Source organism: Canis lupus, chromosome 5, assembly GCF_003254725.2.
Source record: "Canis lupus dingo isolate Sandy chromosome 5, ASM325472v2, whole genome shotgun sequence".
Lineage (NCBI taxonomy): Eukaryota > Metazoa > Chordata > Mammalia > Carnivora > Canidae > Canis > Canis lupus.
In genome coordinates, this window is record NC_064247.1 from 40,970,256 (window position 1) to 40,983,408 (window position 13,153).

At 56.7% G+C, this 13,153-nt stretch overlaps 1 protein-coding gene across 3 annotated transcripts; it reads left to right on the top strand.

The window, feature by feature from the left end:
* The first annotated feature begins 65 nt into the window (after positions 1-65).
* On the top strand, positions 66-12,808 carry B9D1 (B9 domain containing 1). Of its 3 annotated transcripts, none has more exons than XM_025428203.3 (7): positions 66-281; positions 1,955-2,023; positions 4,100-4,211; positions 8,487-8,583; positions 9,705-9,767; positions 12,138-12,205; positions 12,495-12,808. In XM_025428203.3, exons 1-7 carry the CDS (start codon positions 219-221, stop codon positions 12,635-12,637), a joined length of 615 nt encoding a protein of 204 aa, XP_025283988.1. In that variant the 5' UTR covers positions 66-218; the 3' UTR covers positions 12,638-12,808. The 3 variants fall into 3 exon arrangements, with proteins under 3 accessions (XP_025283988.1, XP_048966214.1, XP_048966215.1); XM_049110258.1 differs by having other exon boundaries at positions 182-281; positions 8,495-8,583; XM_049110257.1 differs by lacking the exon at positions 4,100-4,211 and having other exon boundaries at positions 80-281; positions 9,635-9,767.
* The last annotated feature ends 345 nt before the right edge of the window (positions 12,809-13,153 follow it).

The following is a 13,153-nucleotide window of genomic DNA, read 5'->3' on the forward strand; positions in this document are numbered from 1 at the left end:
CTACACCGCGGGCGGACCGTTCCAGCTCCGCCCCCCGCCCCGCCCCGCCCCCAACCGCCGGCTGCGCTTGCGCACTGCCGCACCCGTGCTTTCTTTCGCGAAGGTGCCTTCCCACGAAATGTGTCCCACGCGCCACGCCGTCGGTTTCCAGGGCAACCCGGCACCTCTTAGCAGCCCCGCGCGCCGCGGGGGTCGTTTCCTGCGCCCCCAGCCCTGCCATGGCGGCCGCGGGCCCCAGCGTCTTCCTACTCATGGTCAACGGGCAGGTGGAGAGCGCCCAGGTGAGCGGCCGGGGACCCCCGCCCGCCCTCCCCCCAGCCACCCGCGGGGGCCCGTCCCGCCACCTCCCGGGCTGCTGCGTGGCCCCGGAGAGGCGCGTCTGTCGGGTCAGGCGGGGGACGGGAACCAGCGTCTGAGAGACCAGGCCTGTGAGCCCTGGTTCTGCTCGTGTCCGCTCCGTGGAGTCCCGGGCAGGAGCCTAACGCGGGTGTAAGGGGAGGAGCGGAGACTCGCCCGGGTTGCTGGGCCCCGGCCCCCCAGCGCTCTGCACTCTGAACCCTGAGGTCCTTGCATTTGGGTTAGGATGGAGGCGACCTGGTGAATGTGCGCCAACGACGGGGGTGGTGGAGAGGTCCGGGGAGGGTCTGTCGGGTCTGACCGACGCGGACGCTGCTCCCCGTCGCCTACACTTGGGGAGACCCATTTGTCGTATTCACATGCATATAAGTGCACCACGAATTCGCCACGTGCCGGACTCGGTGCCCAGCACTGCGCATTCGGCCCTCACCACAACCCTGGGAAGTGGGTGTTACTAGCATCCCCATTCTACAGATGGGGACACTTGCCCAAAGGGAGTGGCAAAGCTGAAATTTGAACCCAGGTTGCCTGACACCAAAACTTTGGTTCGTTACCCTTCCAGGCTGTTGGAAGATGGTATTTATTGTATTGTGGGGATTAAGTGAGATGGTTTGGGCAGAGCTCTGCCAGGACCTCTTACTAGGTCTCTCTTGCCTCCCTGTTTCATCGGGATAATGCTCCCGTGTTCCCACCCTGTCCACCTGCCCCTGGCCTAGCGTCCAAGACTGCCTTCCCTTCTTCTGTTCTGTCCCATTAGGGGCCCTTGGCTGGGCTGGATCATGCCTCTCTGCTCTGTCAGCACCCATGCCACTCCCACTGTGCCTCCTGCTCAGTTCTGGGTTCCTCCCTCTCTCCAGGCCTTGAGCTCCAGCCCTGTGTATACTTCATGTCCTGATAGCATCCTTTCACTTCGGCAATGTTCCCTAGATCTCTTCTGTGCCCCCTTGTGCCAGGCTCTGGGGGACACAGAAAGGTCATTGCACTTGTTCCCTCTTCACAGTCAAACAGGGTTGACAGAAATAAAGGAGGTATCAAAGCTTTGGTGGAGGGAAGGACCAGGGCCTGACAGAGCTGGGGGTGGGGTGGACCTTAGAACGTTTTGAAGGATGAAAGGGAGTTTGCCAGATGGAGGAATGGGACGGGCAGGGCAGCCCCGGTGGCTCAGCGGTTTAGCGCTGCCTTCGGCCCAGGGCATGATCCTGGAGACCTGGGATTGAGTCCCACGTTGGGCTCCCTGCATGGAGCCTGCCTCTCCCTCTGCCTGTGTCTCTGCCTCTCTCTCTCTCTGTGTCTGTCATGAATAAATAAGTAAAATCTTAAAAAAAAAAAAAAAAAAGGAATGGGAAGGGCATGTCAGACAAGGTGGAGCCTGGGCAAAGGCTCAAGGGTGGTTGCAGCCTGGGACTGTCCCTTGGACTCCCACATCTCAGGCCCCAACCCTTCCACTGAACTCCGTGTCCCCATCCCCGGCTGTCTCTTAGACTCTACCCCAGGCACCCAGTGTCAGCATCCCTATTGGCTGCCCTTAGCTAGCCACCGCGGTGCCTCCCCCTCCACAATCCCTGTAAACAGAACCTGTGTGTGCTTCTTCCTACAGTTTCCTGAGTATGATGATCTCTACTGCAAGTACTGCTTTGTGTACGGCCAGGACTGGGCCCCCACGGCGGTAAGCTGGGCTCTTGGGCCTCCCTCCCTCACAGCCTCCATGCTTAATGGGGTTTCTGAAGGTGTCGATGTCCACCATACCCCTTCGTCTTCCAGTTCAGAAACTGTTGAGAGGTAGACACCGAGCTCAGGGGGTTCCAAACATGACTTTGTTCCTGGTAAAGCTGGAGCAGAGAAGGTGGAGCAGCCACCTTCAGGCTCCTGATCAAAGCTGCGGTCGCTCACACACCCTGTCCTGGGAACTTGCACTTGGCAGCAAAGAGGAACGTGTGGGCGGCACAGACCCCTGAGGGCCAGCCTGGAAGTATCTGGGCGGTAGGTCCTCTGTCCCTCTCCTAGCCCATGAGGAGGACTCTGGGAAGTCAAGAGGCCGAATAGAAGCTCTGCTTGCAAGACCGGCCTCAGAGCAATCTGTCTCCACAGACAGCCAGGCCAGAGTCCCAGTTTCGTGGGGCGAGGTAGACAATAAGTACTGATGTTCTAATATGTTCTAGGAAAAAGTGCCGGGGACAGAGTAAAGTCAGGAAGGGAGGAATGGAGGGTAGAGAGAAGCTGGAGTCTAGGTAAGGTGGCCAGGGAAGGCCTCCCTGAGATGGTAACTTTGGGTAAAGGGTGAAGGCAGGAAGGGAACAAGCCACACGGAGGTCCGTAGGGAGAACTGTGCAGGCAGAAAGGGCAGAGGTAAAAAACAACAACAACAACAACAACAAGAAAGGGCAGAGGTGCACAGGCCCTGAGGTGGGAACGTGCCTGGCGTGCCCAGCATGCCCAAGGCACAGGGAGGAGGCCTGTGTAGCCAGTGAAGAGCATGAGCAGGGATGAGAGTGGCTGGAGATGGAGCAGGGGGGTTGAGGATGGGACAGGCCTTGTAGGACACAGTGAGTCAGTAAAAGAACCACGGCCTCACTCAGACATGGGACCCCCTCAGAGAGTCTGGGACAGAGACAAAGTGACCCCCCTTGTGTGTTCCATAGCATCCTGGCTTCTGTGTTCAGAGTAGATGGGAAGCAAGGGCCAAAGCAGAGAGACCAAGGATTGATACCAGAAACAGAGGAGTGAAGACAGTGTGCAGACAAGGCGCAGCCATGGGTGGGGTGGGGGTGACAGGCAGTTGAATTTCCAGTATATTTTGAAGATGGAAACAACAGGGTTCCCTCCTGGACAGATGTGGGGTGTGAGAGAAAAGAGTTCAGAATAACACCAAGCTTTTTAGCCTGGGCACTTGGGATCGGAGCTGCCATTCGGTGAGAAGACTGGGTAGAGCAGTTATGGGAGAACTTTCCAGAGCTCAGCCTGGCATGTGTTGAGGTTGAGGTTTCCCCCCAGATACCCGGGGGGAGGTGCAGGGTCAGCAGTGGAGGTGGGGCCATGCTGCCCTGGAGGCCCGAGATGGGGACCAGACTGGGGATGCAGGTTTGGGAATCAGCCCCACGACGCTTCCACATGAAGGAGGAAGTGGTGACAGCAACATTGAGAGCCCCCACCCTCACCGCTGTGAGGAGGAAAGACCCAAAGTCAGACATATGGTGTCCCAGAATCCACCCAGGGGGAGTGCGTCAGAAAGCCACCAGCTGTGTCCAGTGCTGCTGTAGAGTCAGGTAAACTGAGGACAGAGAACTGTCCACAGAGAGAGCAACGTTGGGGTCACTGGTGCTGCTGGAGCCAGTGAGTATGGACGGCTTGATCAAGGAGTTTGCTCAGCAGGGGAGCTCCAACTGGGTTGGCGGGTGGAGGAAGAAGCCAAGTTGGCACAGTTTCTTGATAGAATCATAGGCACACAGGCTCCGATGTGAAGGGCTGGGGCTGGAAGAGGGAACAACCTGCCAGGGCCAGTTCCTCAGCTGAGGGGACGCCCAATGAACTCGCGCCCAGGCAGCTCTCCAGGTTGTCTGGCTCCAAATAAAAGCTGGAGACACCTAGGAGCTGCTCCATTAGCTCTGAGTCCCCGTCATGCGGAAGACAGTGTGTTGCCAGAAGACAGGGAGAAAACCAGCCCTCCCACCTGGCCACCGAGGTAAGGGCAGGGGTGTGGCAGCTGGAGCGTCAGCAGCAGATGTCACAGTCACTGTCCTCACAGGGTCTGGAGGAGGGCATCTCACAGATCACATCCAAGAGCCAAGATGTGCGGCGAGCGCTGGTGTGGAACTTCCCCATCGATGTCACCTTTAAAAGCACCAACCCTTATGGCTGTGAGTCTGCAGGGCCTGCCCCCACCTCCCCCACCACCCCAGCAGGGACCGGGTCGGGGAGGTGCCCCCAGGGCCAGCTGGGCCTTATCCTGCCGCCACTGTCCGCTCTCAGCTCTTCTCTGCCCAATTCCTGGGCCCTTGTGTACCAGCATCATCATGTGCTCTCTTGCCACCTGGCCATTTCCTTCCATGTGTCCCCCCCCCACCCCAGCTCATGGACTGGTGGTGGAGCTGACCTTTAGGAAGCTCAGGGGGTGTCAGGTGAGGCTCCAGCCTCTGTGCTGGGGGAAGGCAGAGCCTGGGTTTGGGATGTTGTAGTCCAGCCGGCAGGCCTGACCCTGGTGGCCCTCAACCTGCCATTACGTGTTGTGCTCCAGCCAAACCAAAGCCACGTGCACCTCCTGTGCACACCCCTGAGCCGCCTCTCTGAGCTTTGGTTTGTGCTGTTCCCTCTGCCATCTCTGACCTCCTCCCCAGAACCCTCCTTGCTTGCAGTGTTTACTGTGTGTCTTGCCTGGTAGTTATTCACTCTTACTTAATAAGCGCCTACTGCATGTAAAGGCCTGGGTTAGCTCCAGAGGGGCTGTGAATACTCACCCCATGTGCTCTTATCCTAGCTTCCTAATCCTATGTGGTGGATAGATTGCTCTTGGTTTCTTTTTCCACATCAGGAAACTGATGCAAAAAAAGTGACATCACTTGCCTTTGGCCATCTATCTAGTAGCTGAGCATGGATTGGATTTCAGGTCCATCTGATTTCATAGTCTGGACCTTTCTGCGGCATGTAGTTTGGGGCCTAGGCTTACTGGGCGTGGGGGGTCTGGAACGGGCTGCCTGGAGGTCCTCCTGGGCTGAGACTGCCATCTTGTCATTATCCACAAGTCAGAATGCTTCCGTAGGTTTCCTGGAGCAGGACTAGATTATGGCCCAGTCTCCTGCTGCTGAGGAAGCCTAGGAGAGGCGAATATAGTATTAAAAAGTAAAAACACGGGCACCTGGATGGCTCAGTCAGTTAAGCATTTGCCTCCAGCTCAGGTCACGATCTCAGGATTCTGGGATTGAGCCCCACATTGGGCTCTCTGCTCAGCGGTGAGTCTGTTGCTTCCTCCTCCCCACCCTCTGTGATCTCTCTGGCTCTCACTCTTTCTCAAATAAATAAATAAAATATTCAAAAATAAAAAGTGAAAACAAACACAACTATTTGAAGGCATCAGAGAGCCAGCAAAGTATTGGAGATTTACCCAGCCAAGATCTAGGAGAAAACAGAAATCTAGAGATGTGATCTCACTCACATTGCCCCTTGGAGAATTAGCTGACTCCACCAGAGGTGATCCAGAGGTTGATCGAGGCTTTTGACAGCTGCTCTGGGCTCGAGGCACAAGAATCAGGAAAATGGTTCAAGACCTCGAAGTGCTTGCTGCACCCTGGGAGGAAGGGAGAAGTGGGAGCAGCCCAGCTCTGGATCATTCCAGACCTTGGAACATGGTTGCAAAACCCCCCAAACTAAATAATCATAAGCCACATCTAGCAGGGTGTAAAAGGGATGGAACAAGAATGGTTTATTCCAGAGGTACAAAGCTTATATAATATCTGAAATCAACCAACGTGATTCAGTGCTTTAAAAGAAGGCAAGTCATAATCATCCCCATAATGAAGCAACCATGATAAAACTCAACATCTATCCATGATAAACACTTAGAAAACTAGGAATAGAGGAAACTTTTTTATTTTTTAACTCAGGGCCTTATCTCATGACCCCAAGATCAAGACCTAAGCTGAGATTAAGAGTTGGACCCCAACCAACTGAGCCACCCAAGCACTCGTAGAAAGAGACTTTCTTAATTGGATAAAGACTGTCTACAAAAAACTTAGAGCAAACATCACCTTTTCTAAGTGAAATGGTGAAAGATTTCCTTGTTGCCACCACCACAAACAAAAGCATAGGAATTAGGAAGAATAAAACTGTTGCTTTTCATAGGTGGCATTATGTGTGTCGAATTTGCAGAATAACCTACAGATAAGTTACTAGAAATAATAAATTGGCATGAATGCCCGATATGAAATAGTAAAAAACCAGTGGCTTTTTGTATAAAAATGAATAGGATATGTATTCTCTTGTCCATAAAAAGTGATTCAAAATGGTATTTTATTTTTAAGATTTCATTTATTTGAGAGAGAGCACGAGTAGGGTGAGGGGCAGAGGGAGAAGCAGGCTCCCTGCTGAGCAGGGACTGCCCCCAGGTGCCCCTAAAAGTGATATTTTAAAAAGAAATTCTTCACAATAATATCAAAATGTAACATGTACTACATATTGAACTTCAGATGAGTTATAAAGCAGAATAACGAAGACAATGTAGTTTAGGCCCAAGGATAGGCAAATGATCCAAAGAGAGCTCTGAGCCAGACCTAAGCCTGTGTAGACAGGTGATTCCTGAGAAAGGGCACTGGGAGGCATGAAGGGAAAGCGGATCCTGTTGATAAACGGTGCTGGGACCACGGGATATGCACAGGACGTGAAACCCTGTGCCCTGCTTTGTACCATACATCCACCAAAGTCAGTTCCAGGTGGATGGCAGGAAAACTTTAGGAAGAGAGCATAGAACACTAGAGCCATGATATCAAGTAAGGGATGACTTTTTTTTTTTTTTTTTTTTTTTTGTTGAGAGAGCAGAAGAGCAGAGGGAGAGGGACAAGCAGAGTCAGTGCTAAGTGCAGAGCCAGATATGGGGCTCAATCCCAGGACCCTGAGATCATGACCTGAGCCAAAGGCAGACACTTAACTGACTGAGCCCACCCAGGCGCCCCCTGAGCCCTTTGGGAGACAGCTCCATGTTCTGTTTTCAGACCGAATGTATGCATACCCTGTGTGGATAGGCATGCCCAGCAGAAACGTGCACACATGGGGCAAGAGCTTCAGCAGAGTGGCAGAGAGCTCATAGTCTCACCATCCGGGGGCCCCCCAAGGAGAAACTACCCACATGTCCATCGGCACAGGAGTGAACCATGTCCTCGTGGTCTGTCCATAGCTAGCATGTTCTCTAGCACTGAAAAAAAAGTGACATCTCATACACAACACAATTCGAATGAATCTCCCAAACATTGAACTAAAGAAGCTGGATACCAGTACACAGACTGTATGATTCCATCTGTATAAAGTTTTTTTTTTTTTTTCAATAGGTAAAACCAGAGCACCTAGGTGGCTCATTAGCTTAAGTGTCTGCTGTCATGATCTCAGGGTCCTGAGACCAAGCCCCGCATTGGGCTCCACAATCAGTGTGGAGTCTGCTTGGGATTCTCTCCCTCTGCCCTTCCCCCTGCTAGCTCACTTGCTCTTTCTCACTCTCAAAATTAAATACATAAAATCTTTCCTTTAAAAAGGATAAAACCAAATCTGTGTTTGGGATGCATTCTTTGGCAGGGAAGCGTTAAAAGCAGTGCTTTCATCAAGTCAAAACAGTGGCTGCCTCTGGGGGAGGGGGAGTGATGGGAAGGACACACACCTGTTGTCCCTGACACTTGCTGAGCACCCCCTCTGCAGCAGTCGCTAATCTCCAAGTCTTAGGGGGGAGGGAACCAGGAGGCTAGGAGGGGAGGGGATTGCCTGAGGCATGTCCTAGACCGCAGGGTCAGCCTGGCAGGATGGCTTCCTGGGCCTCCCCCGCCTCACCTGTCACCTGGGAAGTGGTTTCTCCCCTATGCTCAGAGGACTGACCCAGAGGAAAGGACCTGATATACCTCAGTGTTTACGGGGAACGCGTGTGATTGGTGTGATAACTTAAGGGAAAGTGCATGGGAGGTCTGTTTTCCCCTCTGACCTCTCCCACAGAACCCCGAAGTCAGCCGCTCTGGCCCACAAGCCCATGCAGTAGGCGCTGGAAACTGACCCCCTCCCCACCCCATCAGAAAGGAGGCTCCCAAGAGGTGGCCCTTTGCTCACTTCCCAGCTGGGTCCCTGTGCCTTGAATAGAGGAGCAGAGTGCCCTCGGGGGTGGGTACTCCCTGCATTTGTCAAGGTACAGGATCAGCACAGCATCCTGGCCCTGTGACTCCCTGGGCATCCGGGCTGAGCAGGGGGCCTAGCTGGCAGGATGTGCCCCCAACTGCTATCCCCACCCACCTCCCCAGATTCTGGATCAGCAGAAGCCCTCCAGGGAGAAGGGGGGTGTCCCACGTCCACCCCTTGTGCAGCCCATCGCCCCTAGGCCATCCCTGTTCTGTACCCTGCCTTCCCCCGAGTTTCCCTACCTGCTGACCCCCTGTCTTGTTTTTCCCAAGGGCCACAGATTGTGCTCAGTGTGTATGGACCAGATGTGTTTGGGAATGATGTGGTCCGAGGCTACGGGGCAGTGCACGTGCCTTTCTCACCTGGCAGGTAGGTGGTGGCTCTGACCTGGCCCCTGAGCCACAGTCCAGCCCTTGCTGGGCCATCTGGCTTAGGACCAGGGCACCCCCAGCGGGGCTGGGAGTGCACTGTGGTCCCCAGGGGCCTGGGCAGCTCAGCTTGGGGGGCAGGCTGGGTGGGGGGGTGTCAGAGGCCCCAGGAGGGAGCACTGGGTCCAGCTGCAGAGTGCATAGGTGGTCTGCGATTATGGTTCAGATGCTCAGTCTGCTCCTCTTGTGTCTCCCCGGCTCTGTCCCACGAACGAGCCCCCCGCCCCCCAAGTGCCCCTGTGTGCCCGGCCCTGCTGGCATCCTGTGTGACCACCTGGGCCCTTCCTTGGGAGCCCCCACAGATGGAGAGATGCGGCTGTTTTGTGCGAAGCACAGTGACCAGTGTAGACACAGGGTATCTGAGGCACAGAGGTCAGGAGTTTGTCTGGAGAAGGTGGAGGGAGATGGAGGAACAGCCAGATGCCCTGAGTATTGTTGCTGAGATGGAAAGTGCAAGATGTGAGGGAAGGCGAGTGGAGAGGAGGGCTCGGGCGGAGAGGGGCGGGACTCCAGGCTCTGAGGGCAGATGGGAGGGATCCCTAGGTGGCGCAGCAATTTAGCTTAGCGCCTGCCTTTGGCCCAGGGCACGATCCTGGAGACCCGGGATCGAATCCCACGTCGGGCTCCCGGTGCATGGAGCCTGCTTCTCCCTCTGCCTGTGTCTCTGCCTCTCTCTCTCTCTGTGTGACTATCATAAATAAATAAATAAATTTTTAAAAAAATGAGGGCAGATGGGGGCAGGTGGCCGCACTTGGGGGAGGAGGGGAAGTAGTCCAGGGAATGGTCAGGGACTTTGCCCACATCACAGATGGTAGAGGATTTGGACACCTCAGCATCCTCCAGACCCTTTAAAAGCCACTAGACTCCCCCGAACTCTGGGCTGTGCGAGGTGGGCCCGGTTTCCTCCACCTCACCCCCTGCACACAGCACTCCTGCCTGGGAGGCTGTCCTTGGCTCGGACTTGGCCCTGCCTGATTGAGTGCTCCTGCTAGCTGGAGTCTCGGGAAGTTCCATCTCTCTCCTGCTACTCAGCACATCTGTCCATGAGAACATTTGTTTCAGGCACAAAAGGACCATCCCCATGTTTGTCCCAGAATCCACATCTAAGCTGCAAAAGTTTACGAGGTGAGTTTTCTGCACGTCACCATTGCAGAGCAATGGCATATTCGCCAGGTCACCCTATGGGATCTTCCAGCCACTGTCTTTGGGGACACGTGGACACGGGTGCTATGGGGCTTCTCAGGGCCACAGGGCTCCCTTCAGCCGCTGTTGGAGCTGCCTGAGGCTGCACACCTTTACCCTAGGTCCTGTTACCAACCTTGGTGTCAGAGCCAATAGTCTTGTCAGATGGGGATAAGCCTGTCACATAATAGGATATTAAAGAGGTGGGACACAGGAGGATACGGCAATAAGAGCCAAACAGAACTGTAATAATAATCCTGACGGGCAATTTCCATCTGTTTGAAAATGCTTCACATCTGAGCAGAAAGTCGAGCAGAAGTGAGGGCCAGTGTGGGCAATCTGGGGAAGGAACATTCCAGGCTTTGCAAGCATCACAAGCAAGGCCCAAGGGGTGGCAAGCAAGGCGAAGGTGGGGAGACCCCAGGGAGGCAGGGAGCCTCTTGCCCCTTACTACATCCGAGTCTGAGCTTAAAGGGCCCGCCAGCCCGGCCCTGGCTGGCTGGCTGTCCCAAGGTTGGGTACAGAAGCTCCTGTCAGCTTGGCTCGGCTACAAGCCACCACTGCTCCTCATGTGGTCAGCCAGGAATGGGCCCTCTGCTCACAGCTAGATGTGGGCAAGTGGAGGACCACCCAAGGTGTTGGAGTGAGGCTCAGCCAGGGGTCTGCTGGGCACAGGGACTGCATTGGGCCTGGGCCCAGGAAGCCTGAGTTCGGAGGCCTGGAAGGGGGGGAATCCCACCACCCCCAAAAGCCCCTCCAGAGGCCAGCGTAATGGGAAGGTGCCTTGAGCCAGTGTCAGCTTGAGGGGACAACACCCACCCCGCTGGGCTGTTAGGAAAACAGGGCTGTGCCCATCAGTGGGTATGGGAGGGTTTGGGGCTTTAGCCCACCCCGCTGTGCTGGCCGGGGCACCACTGTGGGGTGCCTGGCTCACAGTGACTGCTTCCTATGCCCGTGACTTGGAGAGCTCCACTCCTTGGATGGAGAAACTGAGGCAGAGAGGTGGTGGCCCGTCACCCCGACCTGGCTGGAACCCTAACTTCCAATCCCCCTCTGTCTCTGGAGGTGAGCCTCCTTAGTGGCTGTCCATGCAGCCTGCAGACAGCAGGGGACAGTCACTGCTTTGTCCAGTACAGACCGGGGCCAGAACCCCACCCCTGGGCAGCACCAGTGGGCACTGGTACCCTCGTTGGAGGGCTCAGCTAGGGACCAGGGGCGGCTCAGGGTGGCCTGAGCCAAGGGGAGATTGCAGCGTGGAGCCAAGGACCTCCTGGTTAGGGAGGGTGCCAGGCACTCATTGGGAGGGTGGCCTTGCCCTGCCAGCTCTCCCAGGTCAGCCACTTTAGAAGAAGACAGGGCAGAGCCTGCTCTTGGACTGCGGGGACCTCCACAGACCACAGAGGGGCCTCTGTGCCCGCGGGGAGCCCCCTGCCCGCAGCTGCCTTCCCGGCCTCCCCTGGACGGGTGCACACCCAAGTCTGCCGGGCCCACCCAGCCAGGAATGTGCACCTAGATTGTTTCCGGCTCGAGTGGGTGCGCTGGAGGCGAGGCTGCTGCTCTAGAAGGAGCTGCCCTGGCTCTGGCTGCCTGTGGCCTCAGGCAAGTGTCTGCACTGCCCTTAGCCTCTGAAAGGGGGGTGGTTACAGAGTGGGGCCCCTGGGAGGGGCAGGTTGACAGCGGGCCTGTTGGGGGCCCCCAGTGCCACAGCCCTCCCCTGTGACTGTGGGTCAGAGGATCGTGAATCTCAGAGTGAGAACTGTAAATGGTAGGATTGATGTTTCACCTGGTAGTTGACCAAGTGCCTTCACCGGGAGCCCCGTGAGCTCAGTACCGTTGGGTACACATGAGAGGAACTGGGGTTCAGGGATTCGGAGGTGGCAAGTGACTTGTCCTGGATTCCACACTATGGAGAGGGAAGTGGAGAGCACAGAGCTGACCTCTCTACCCACCCCAAGGATGCCAATGCTGAACTCCGGGACAGGGCCCTCCTTCCCTGGGAGGACGGAGGGGGTCACGCTGCCCGCACCCAGCCGCTGTCCCCTCTGTGCCCCCAGCCCCACATCTCCCTCAAAGCTGTGGGTGATTGTGATGGGGGGGCCAAGAACAGCACAGGCCTAGTAGAAGCCTGCCGGGCCTCCGTGATGCCACACACGGCAGGGGGAGCTGGCGTGGGAAGGTTCGGCCCAGGACCCAGCCCTGGGGCAGGGGTGGAGGAGGGCTGCTGGTTTCTAAAGCCAGGAGGGAGCCTAGGTCTCGGGTGTGAGGGACAGCCAGGTCGAGGATCTGCTCACCCAGGTTCTCCTGTCTAACCAGCTGGTTCATGGGACGGCGGCCCGAGTACACAGACCCCAAGGTGGTGGCTCAGGGGGAAGGCCGGGAAGGTAAGGCTTGGTCTCCTCACCATCACCCTCCCCAACCCCCGTCCCTGCCATGGGAGGGACAGGATGCAAGCCAAGGAACAGCCAGGCACTTGGGCGGACTGTGGGAGCAGCCCCAGGCCTCTCGGTGGAACAGCACTCACCCTCCTACCCCCCACACCCCCTCACCCCACTGTCTGTCCAGGTGCGGCCCCTGTACCTCCTGGTGGGGGGTGTGGGCCAGGCAGGAGAGACCATGGAGGCTGAGCCATCCCCATAGCAACCTGGCTGATGGCTGGCGTCCTCTCCCTAGTGACCCGCGTCCACTCCCAGGGCTTTGTCACTCTCCTCTTCAACGTGGTGACCAAGGACATGAGGAAGCTGGGCTACGACACTGGGCCTCCCGACACGCAGGGCACCCCAGGGCCCAGCCCACCACAGGGCCTCCCCCGGTGAAGGCACACACCGGCCACGGCCACCACCACCACCACTGCATCCGGCCCCGTGGCTCTCAGGTGACACAGGGCTGTCCTTCCGGAGAGCCGGCCACAGATCCATGTGCTTGACGTGCAGCCTCGGGGGGTGCTGGGGCGGATTTTGATAATAAAGCATCACCTTTTCACAGAACCCAGGCCTGGAGCCGCCGCCTCTCCATCTGGCACTGCCCCCATCCTTGCATTGCTCAGGGGACACGGCTGCCCCGAGACCCACACGATGGCCCAACTGGGATGTGAGTCTGGTTCAGGCCTGGCTCCGCCACTGTCGGCCATGTGGCCTTTCTTCCAGCCACACACGCTCCTCCTTGGCGACAGGAGCTGCAGGGGGGCCCAGCCAGTCCCCTGCTGGCCCCCAGGCCTGCAGCCCCGAGGACAGGGCAGAAGACCTCCCAGAGGCCCGAAGCTGCTGGCACCCAAGCCTTCTGGCCTCACAGCAGGAGTCCTGCTGAGCTGAGTCCTCCCCACGCAGATCCCC